This window comes from Echinops telfairi, unplaced genomic scaffold, assembly GCF_000313985.2.
Source record: "Echinops telfairi isolate 266 unplaced genomic scaffold, ASM31398v2 ScPeMD7_21;HRSCAF=78, whole genome shotgun sequence".
NCBI lineage: Eukaryota > Metazoa > Chordata > Mammalia > Afrosoricida > Tenrecidae > Echinops > Echinops telfairi.
In genome coordinates, this window is record NW_022103918.1 from 287,120 (window position 1) to 297,808 (window position 10,689).

The window sequence follows — 10,689 nt, forward strand, 5'->3', positions numbered from 1 at the left end:
TATCTCTATTCTCATTATTGGCCCTGAGGGGCTTACCTGTCCTGGCTTCCCTGTGTTGTGAGCTCTTCTTATCTGTACCAGTGTACATGCTCTGGTCTAGCTGGATTTGTAAGGTAGAATTGGGGTCATGATAGTGGGTGGGTGTGGGAGGTGGGGCATTAAAGAACTAGAGGAAAGTTGTATGTTTCATCAGTACTATACTGCACCCTGACTGACTCGTCTCTTCCTTGTAACTCTTCTGTAAGGAGATGTCCAATTGTCTACAGATGAGCTTTGGGTCTCCACTCCACCCTCCCCCTCATTCACATTGATATGATTTTTATTTTCCTGGGTCTTTGTTGTCTGATACCTGATCCCATCGACACCTCATGCTCACATGGTCTCACAGTATTTTAAACTTTTTCATAATGCTATTATTGTACACTTAACAGTAGGTTTATGGATGTGTCATATTGATCCATTTTGATTTCCTCAATGAAAATTACGGAATTACAGAAACCCTTCACATTTATTTTCTACCATTTATGCTGACTTTTATCCATTTAACAAGACAGATATATATCCAAATCCATTTTCTTCTCAGCCTTCTAATCTTGAAAATCTCTGTGTGGCATGCCTATCTACAGATTCACGTCTATTTGACATATTGGTAGATTGAATATTAATCCCAGTAAATTGGTTTCATTCATGTAGGTATTTAGTAATAAATATAAACTTAGTCAAAAAGTTCTTCATAAACATCAAATGTAAAGACAATCAATTCAGTGGAGATTGTCATATGACTTCCCCAAGCAGTTCTTATGATATACCTAACTCAATGTCTCGGATGTTGTATAATGTTAAATAGTATACATTTTATTTCAATATACAGCATCACATAGCTTCACTTATAAGTTAAGAGTGTACAGTATGTCATTTTAAAGTTTTGGGTGTTTGTTTGTTTTTTTAAAGAAAATGTGTGGTTCCTTTCATGTGTCAATTTGACGCCAGTTCGTAGAGGTAGTACGTATATAAGAAACTTATGTCTGTAAACCTAGTGTTAGAGAGGAATTACAACTTTTTTACACACTTGGAAATTTTAAAATTCATTCGATTTGCTTAATTACTGTATATTCTCATATAAGGCCTAGGCACTAATTTTACCACAAAAAACTGGGGGGCCTTTTCAGCATTAACAATGTGCTGAAAAAACTTAGCTTATCCTCGAGTATATATGGTATACTGTATATAGTGATCTGGACCAAATTCAGTGTGTCCCAGTGTGTGGCAGCATACCCAGTGACAGTTTGTGTGAATATTTATTTCATAGAAATACCGGCACAGTGAGACAGATGCTGGAGTCCAAAAGAAATATAAGCGAGAGCACACCACCTTCCTTTCAAACCCCTGTGAATACAGGTAATGTTGTCTAACACCAAAGTACTTTTTTTTTTAGGACTTTTGGAGATTTTGTTTCTCCATTTCTACAATTTTTTAGTGTAAAATAACTACAAAACTAGGTATTGCTCCCAAATATATCGCTGATAACAAACTTAAAAATTCAGAAATCATCTTTAAGAACATGTAAAAAAAACTAGAAAGACCGAGCTCTCAAATGGTTCTCAAATGGTTTTGGTCTTCCAACCCTTAAAGTTACTAAGAATTCCAAACAGCTTTTGTTCTATTTTTAGTTATATTAATCAATATTTATAGTAGATTTTTTTAAAAGAAAGAAAAATATTCCCGTTGAGTTGATCCAGTCTCGTGACAACCCCTTATGCTGCAGAGTAGAACTGAATTCCACAGGATTTTTCAGACTGACCTTTCAGAGACAGTTCACCAGACCTTTCATCCAGATGCTTCTGAGTGGGTTTGAACTACCAGCCTGTTGGCTAGTAGTCAAGCACTTATCCATGTATGCTGTCCCAGGATTCCTGGCTAAAAATAGCTGCTAGATGAAATTAAAACCCATAAACTTGAAACATACTCATTTGAAAATATTGTTAATAAACCCATTATATGTAGGACTAGAAACATTTTTTAAAATTTAATTTTAATGAACAGTATTTTCCAAAAAATTGAGTAAAAAGTGTTGTTTTATATTTATGTTTGCATATCTCTTTAAGTCTTAAGACATCAAGACCGCTGGATCCTCACATCTTTGTCTGGTTATTGTATTTACAGAAAAGTCAGCCGTACACTAATTCCAAAAAACAACTTCCTTTAAGTAAATTTCAACTCAGAGCAACACCTTGGGGTTTCAGAGATTGTGTAAACTTTTGTGTGATTTTCATCTGCCTCCCAAGGGTTGAGCTACTCACCTTGTGGTAGCAGCCCACTGCTAGTCCACAGTGCCACCAAGATTTCTTTCATGCTCAATATGCAATTGGGAAAGGGTAGATTATTTTACTAGTCCTTTTAGATATTTGTTAGTATTCTTCTTTGTAACTGCCACGTAGTAATTTCTTAAAAGATTATTAGCAACCTTGAATCTGAAATATGAACTTTTCTAATTCACTTATGTTGAAATTCAGATACCTACCTTATACTTTGAGTGATTCTGTTACCAATACTATTTCTTGATTTCTTGGGAAAATATTAGTGACCAAGTCATGCACGTCTTCCTGATGTTGATGTATTTCATTAACTAAGATAAAAACAAATCATGTTCATTAATTTTAACATCAATTCTCAGAAAAGTCTTTAAGAATTTGTGAAGTTACCATTTTCACAGGGGCAAATATAAGATTTCTCCAGAATTTAAAATTTGGGTTCCGATGTCAAATCTGATGTAGCCAGTACATACTGTTGGGGTTAATTTCCTTGAATTGACTGACTGGCTTGGTTTGGTTTTGGTTTTCAATAAAATATCTATGTGTTTGAATTATAACTCCAGTGTGTTTGTAAGTTGTTCTGTCAAATAAAATGATGCTCCATGAAAATGGCTAGAGAAAGAGCCCTGGTGGCAATGTGTGATAGGCATTGACTGCTACTCCACAAGGTGAAAATGAGCTGCCCTGCGCTCAGGAAGATTTGCCTGGAAACCCTGTGGGCAGTTCTACTCTGTCCTATGTAGCATCACTCTAGTTGGAATCAAGTCTGCAGCAGTGCGTTTTTCCTTAGTAGTTTCTCTCCTGAGAAATTCCATTAAACTAGCCAGAGATAAAACGTTTTCCATAGGCTTGATGGTAAAATGCAGTTACCAAGATTACCTAACATTCATTAATGGTGAGAACTTTTTACAGCTTTACTGTTTGAGTTTGTGTATTGCAGATGTTCTAAGACAATAATATTTTTAGAGTAGTTTCAATAATAATTTATTTAAAATAGCAAGAATATTATATACTTTTTAGATACATTTTACTTTGTTTTTTTTTGTTTCTTAGTGGATTTAAAACGTTAGTAATTTTGAAGATTGTTTTGATAGTGAGTTTGTCATATTAATCATAAATCATGTGGTTGTGTCAAACACACAGCAAAAATGCTTCTAGGAATATTTAGAATTTGAACCTAGAAATAATTTCATTATCAAAGGTTTTATTGTATATCATGTTATGTGTTAAATATATGTGGGGTGTAATTCTTCTAGCTAATGTATGAAGATGGGCATTTAAACTTGGACTTCTCTTTTCTTTCTATAGTATCTTCAACCAACCTTATCACTCCTCCAACCATTGTCAGTAGTCAGCCTAAATTGCAGACTCCAGCAACTTCAGGTTCTTTGACAGCAACATCAGTTCTTCCTGCACCCAACACAGCTACAGTAGTCACTACTACTCAGGTGCCTAGTGGAAATGGCCAGCCTACAATCTCTTTACAATCTTTGCCAGTGATTTTGCACGTACCTGTTGCTGTATCATCCCAGCCTCAGCTCCTTCAGAGCCATTCAGGGACATTAGTGACCAATCAACCTTCTGGCAGTGTTGAGTTTATTTCTGTGCAAAGCCCACCTACAGTGGGTGGTCTTACCAAAAATCCAGTGTCTTTGCCATCTTTGCCAAACCCTGCTAAATCGAACAACGTCCCACCTGTGCCCGGTTCTAGTATGCAGAGGAACTCTTCGGCCAGCACTGCACCTTTAGGAACAGCCCTTGCCGTGCAAGCTGTTCCAACAGCACACTCGATTGTACAAGCCACAAGGACTACTTTGCCTACGGTAGGCGCATCAGGACTCTATAGTTCGTCAAATAACCGAGGGTCGTTACAGATGAAAATTCCACTTTCTGCTTTTAGTACTTCATCTCCTGCAGATCAGAGCAGCACTACTACCCCAATAATTGGTAAGTCAGTATGTATGTTTAGTAATAGAAATGTTCTGGCAGCCTTTAGATGATGGAATTTGTGTGGGAGTGAGTGGTGATTGATTTTAAACTTATACATTACTGCAAATATTATGTTATTTTTATAATACTTTTGGAATATCTTAATAGAACAATTTTTTGAAGTATTAGCATGGACTAGTATTGTCAAAGAAGTATAACGTTTTGCACATTCAGCACTCACATCCAAATTTGAACAGATTAAAAATAGATTTTCTCCCTCTCATTTACTCTGAAAGGATTGCTTCTATTATGATTGTGTGTACTTGGAGATAATGCAAAAAAAGCAGAATTTAATCATTTCTATATTTAAACTTTACAAAACTCCTGTTTCTGAAAAGAATACATTTTGTATGTGTTCCTTAACTTATTATATTAGATTTCACATTTACTTGTTATGGGGTACTTTTGCAAAGATAAGAATAGGTAGATAGGTGTAACTCTCATATCTGTCTTACTAATAAAGTGACTGAAATGTAAGCAAAGTACTTTTATAAGTGAGTTAGACTTTTTTTTCTCATGTAGCCACTAATGCTGTACTTCAGCTTCTAAGTATGTTTTTGTTTATTATAAAATACTGATGGTGTTTCACAGTTGTTGAGGCAGTTACTGAGTTACAGGTCAAAATTAATGTTGGAAAGAAGCGGAAGGAATGTCACTCAAAGTCAACATGTGGACTCACCAAAAAATCAAAACTCACTGCCATCGAGTCAAGGCGGGCGCACAGCGACTTTCTCTGGGTTTCTGAGACCGTTTATGGGAGTAGAAAGCCCAGTCTTTCTCAAACTGTGGTGCTGCTCATGGTTATGAACTGCTGACCATGTGGATTGTAGCCCATCTCGTAACCATTACAGTACCAGGACTCCTGCAAACAACATCTGGACTAGGAATCTAAAACCGCTGTTATTATTAATAATATTAGTGCTTAAGAGTTGAAATGTTTGACCATACAGTATATTTCTTACCATTGTGTGCTGCCACATTTTACCTTAGACATTACTATTCATGTTTCCAATACTAAAACAGATGTTTACTTTTAACCAAAAGTAGTGGATAAGTGAGATGCTTTTTCTTTGAATTTTATTATTATTAGTAGTAGTATTTTTTAATATATCAGGACAGAAGATGATATATCATGAGTATTGCTTTATGTGATTTTGGGGTTTTTCTTCGTTCAATTTTGAGACAAAATTGAAATTAATTGCTCCCAGGTGAGGCATGCTCCCAATTATAGAATTTTTCTTGCAAAAAATTAAATGTTATTTCTTTTTGTTTAATTTTATGCTTCTACGAATATCAGAATTTAAAATTCCATTATGTTCTCTAAATATGTATCTGAGCATTTGATAGTTGAAAAAGGGTATGGTCTTCACAATGTTACCTAGGTGATGTACTTTAAAAAAAAATCTGAATAATTGTTGGCTGTTTCCATATTCTTTTAATGTACTTGACTTTTCTTGTTTTGAATATCAAATTAATAATTGTTTACAATTGACAGTTCTTGTAACTCATTAATAAAAAGATAGGTAGATACCGGAGATGGGGAAATTAGAGATGACTTAGATTTCTACGACCTTGTTAAATGTTGGTGTCGTGTACTAAGATTAAAGAAAGAACAGATTTGGGAGTGAAGTTATATCTAATTCATGTCCAGCATCCTTTTTCAGATTTAATAAACACCTTTTATTCCAAGAGTATAAAAACCCCTTTACTCTTCAAAAACAACAACAAAAACTATTTTTCCTTCCACCATAATTTCACTCGAGTTTCTTCAGGAGAAGATTTTGCCTTTCATTTGTTTTATTTATTTATTTATTTATTTTCATTTGTTTTCATCCAGTGATTTTAAGGGACACGTCAGCGAGCACTTCTGTAATGTCTTCAGTGTCTTTCAGTGTACTACACATGGGATCAGTCAGTAACAGTTACTTTTTCTGTTAAGTAATGCTTGAACGTCGTAATCTAAAACAGATGCTGACTTGTCATAAATGAAGTAATTTAAAACTTAAAAAAAAAAACAGCCCACAACTTTATTGCTAGCCAATACAGATACATCATTCCATAGTTCAGTCACAAGAAGCAGTGGTGTACAGTTGCTACCACAATCCGTTTCAAACACTTTCTTCTTCTTGAACTCCTGACATCGGCTCCCCTGTACCCCAACCTCCACCTCCAGCTTTTATTAGAACCCTCCAGAGTTTTACATGGTATTGGTTTTTTCCCCCGAGATACTCTTTAGGACAGAATTAGAATTAGGAAACTGTGTGTGTGTGTGTGTGTGTGTGTGTGTGTGTGTGTGTGTGTGTGTGTGAAATGTGCCCTTCTGAAAGATACTTTAGATAGTAATCTGTGAGATTATTTATGTTTCATGTTGGCAGCAAAATTAAATCAGATTATTGTTGTCATAAAGTAAGTGAACCTCAGGATGCTTCAGAAAGTTTGTGGGAATGGAAATAAAAGATAGTAGAAGTTTTCTATGAATTAAAAAAAATTTAATCTTGAAAGCCTTATTTTTTTCCTCAAAAGAACTTTTTATTATGTATTTAGGTGGGGACTTACATTTTTGCTTCAACAACCCCATGATTTAATCCACTTGTCAAACTTCCCAATAGCTTGCCCTCTTCTCCACTCTCCCCGACTGCCTTTCTTATGTAAGACAGTATCTTCCCTTCCACTGGAGCCAGCACTTACCTAGCCTGTGGCTTCCTGCTTTCCTCTCTTCTCCCTTCTCTGGTAACTATTAAGTCTTGTTTCTTTTGTATGAGTATCCTTTATCTTGGTGAAACAGTGGTCTCATACGCTATTTGTTCTTTTGTGATTGACTTAGGTCTTCCAAAACTACCCATTTCATAAGATGCTTCACAGTTGCAGCATTACTATTTAGATATGTGTATTTTCCATTGTATATAGCACAGCGTAACTTTATATATTTTGCTTTTAAAAAAGATGACTGATTTACTTATTCTTGACCTCTCAGAAAACCAAAATAACAAAGCACTGGATACTTCTGTTAATAAGAAAGCAGCTGATAGTACAACACAGGTAAGATTTTTTCCTTCTGTTTTAAAGTAAAATTCTAATTATAGTCCATAGACAATGGATTTCCACTAATAGTGTTTTACATGGTGAAAAATACTCTAATTCTGTTTTTTACAGCTGTCCAAATGTTTTCTAATCATTTTCTTTGGAACATATCTGAGAATTGCGTTTTTTTTCTTAACAATTCTCTTCGACATAATATTAATTTCTTGTATTAACTAACTGATGGGATGGATTATATAATTGAAATGTCATTCCATAGCTTTTGTGGGAGCTTCAGAGCAGTAATTTTGGTGGAATAGTTTGTCTTTTGTCTGATGTTAATATAGCCACATCAGCTTTGTTTATGCTCAATGCTTGTATGTTTTATTGCTTTTCATTATGACTTTGTCTTTAATGTGTGTATTTTAGAGACAGATTCTAGGTGTTTTTCATCTCTTTTGTCCCATCTAACAATCCTATATTTTATATATTTACTTATTATAAGATTATTTTACTGGGGGCTCTTACAGCTCTTATATCAATCCATACATCATTTGTATCAAGTGTATTTGTACATATGTTGCCATCGTTATTTTCTAAACATTTACTTTCTATTTGAGCCCTTGATATCCTTTTTTTAGTCTCCCCCCCGTCCCCCCCATGCAAATCCTACATTTGGATATCACTAGTTAGTTTATTGAGGAGTCCTGGTGGACTACTAGTTGTAATGTCTATATGTACTGCTTAACCACAAGGTCAACTGTTCAAAACCACTAGCCGCTCCTTGGGAGACTGGTAGGGCATTCTATTCCAGTAACTAGATCCAGTCTTAGAAACCCCCAGGAGCAGGTCTTCCCTGTCTTCTATCTAGGTTGCTGTGGGTCAGAATTGAGTTGGGGGTGGGGGTGGTGTTTTTGTTTTTTTGGGGGGTTTTGGTTTTAAATTAAGTTAATAAAGGAAACAATTGATTTGGTTTAGGTGCTTAAAAATCCATAAATTACATTGCCATCGAGTTGATTCTGACTTACACAGATCCCTTATAAGGCTTCTGAGACTAAATCTACAGGAGCTGATAAGCCTCCTCATTCTTTTTTAAAAATCATTTTATTAGCGGCTCATACAACCCTTAACACAATCCATACATACATCAATTACATAAAGCACATTTGTACATTCATTTTCCTCATCATTCTCAAAACATTTGCTCTCCACTTATGCCCCTGGCATCAACTCCTCATTTTCTCCCCTCCCTCCCTGCTCCCCCCTCACTCATGAACCCTTGATAATTTATAAATTATTATTTTGTCTTTTTTTTTTTAACATTTTATTAGGGGCTCATACAACTGTCATCCCAATCCATACACACATCAATTGTGTAAAGCGCATTTGTACATCGTTTCTCAAAATCTAGGTTACATTGCCCTTGATCAAGCCCTACCAGGCTTCCTACATCCTCTTCGCCACCAATTTTGGATCACTTGTTCCCTTGCCCCTGCGTTGTTAACACCACTTCCTTTCCCCCACCTCCCCCTCTCCCATGTCATCGTGTCCCCCCCCCCAACTACCAGTCCCATTGTTTTCTCCTCCGGATTGTTTATGCAGCCTATCTTATCTAGGTAGACCTGCAGAGATAAGAATATGCACAAAAAACAAGACAGAACAAAACAAAGCAACAAAACCCAACAATGACAACAAAAAAGAAAAGCCTAAATAGTTCAAGGTCTGTGGACCTTTAAGAGTGTGATGAAGTGTCATGCCCTGGCCCCAAAGTCTCTTTTTGGTACTCCCTCCGGACTTCCTTGCTCTGCTCTCTGCGCTCTTCTGTTGTACGCCCTTAGTGTTTTTCTAGGTGTGGTGGGATCACATCGGGCGCACTTCCCACACTGTGTCTCCAGTGTTGTTGCCTGTAGGACTGTGGGTCAGCGAGGGACGTCGTGTCTCATAGTGGGGCTGGCCAGATAGTCCTCTCTGTGCATTGGCTGCACTGAGCAGGGATATTGTCCTCAAGACTTGGTGGGCCAGCATGTGCTCCACTCTCTCTTCCTCCCCCTTTATTTGCTCCCATGTACTCTGATCAGACATGTCCTTCTCCCTGAGCTGTAGCTTCAGTGCTGTCCTCTGGAATAAATTCTTCTGGGGGTAGGGGTACATGTCCATGTAGTTGGGATTGGGGCTGGCCCCTCAGACCTCTCTACTTGTTCCCTGCTACATGCCGGTATGTTGCATTCACATCTTGGAGCACCGGGTTCAAGTCTGGTTTAAGGAAAAACAAAATACAGATAAAAAACGAAAATGGCTAAAAAACCCGAAAAAGAAGAGTCCTATGGCTGCTGTGTGCACAGCCAAGAAGGAAGTATGTGTGACCCCACGGAGATATCTCTGAAGAACCTGGGAGCTAGCCTGGCCTTAAGAGGGCCGAGAGGAGGGTCTGTCCTTGGAGTCTAGGCAAGCCTGAGAGTAGATGTGTGCCGCCATAAGAGCTGTTCTTCGATGAAGAAGGGAGGATGTTCTTTCCACTCGGGTGGGAAGGCTTCCAGACCTCACATGTGTGGTTCCTGATACTGAATCTGAGTGGTAGCCTAGTACTTCCTTCATACATCAAATGACCAAACCCACAGAAAGAAGAAAGCTTAGGGGAGAGAGTAATCTGTTTCAGTGTCAGAATGATGGAGTTAGTGTATCAGTTTGGAGAGAAATTGGAGATCTGATACATTTTTAACCTCCATCTCAACAACTAGCTTTGTGCTGATGCGATTTAATGAAATAATGCATTTAGTTACATTCTTGTTTTCATTTATATTGTACAGTGGATTAAGCAGTGGGCTAAACTGAAAGCTAAATTCAAGTAAGCACAGAGGAGGAAAGATGAGCAATCCATAAAAGATTTGCCGCCTTGGAAACCCTAAGGGACAGTTCACCTCTGTTCTATGAGATCACTATGAGTTGGAATCAACTTGACAGTGGAGGGTTTGGGGTGGGGGTGCTCTGACTTTCATAGACAAGGTCTTTAAAAAGTCATGGATATTTTGTACTATCTTTTAATTCCATTTTTCTGTGAACTTTTGAAGCTCTAGCCATTTCATTTTCACATTATATCTCTGCTGTAAACCCATGCATATATTGTTTTTAACATTTACTTTATTTTTTTTTTAATTAAAAAAAAATTTGTGAATGAAGTGAAGGTTTATAGAGCAGCACATTCAACACTTTTAACACATTCTCACTCTACTGCTCCATAGCAATCCCCTCGATGTTACTTCTCTTTTTTTTTCCTTTGGTTAATCATTTTATTAGGGGCTTAAACAACTCTTATCACAATCCATACACACATCAATTGTGTAAAGCACATTTGTACATTCATTGACCTCAT

At 36.8% G+C, this 10,689-nt stretch overlaps 1 protein-coding gene across 3 annotated transcripts in view; it reads left to right on the forward strand.

Moving 5' to 3' along the window:
• The window catches only part of LOC101639157 (activating transcription factor 7 interacting protein), a 115,778-nt gene that overhangs the window by 84,790 nt on the left and 20,299 nt on the right, over positions 1-10,689 (forward strand). For all 3 annotated transcript variants that reach the window (XM_004713760.2, XM_045288389.1, XM_045288388.1), the window contains exons 8-10: positions 1,310-1,398; positions 3,621-4,259; positions 7,276-7,340. In XM_004713760.2, coding sequence (XP_004713817.1) covers positions 1,310-1,398; positions 3,621-4,259; positions 7,276-7,340 — 793 coding nt within the window. The remainder of the gene's footprint in view (positions 1-1,309; positions 1,399-3,620; positions 4,260-7,275; positions 7,341-10,689) is intronic.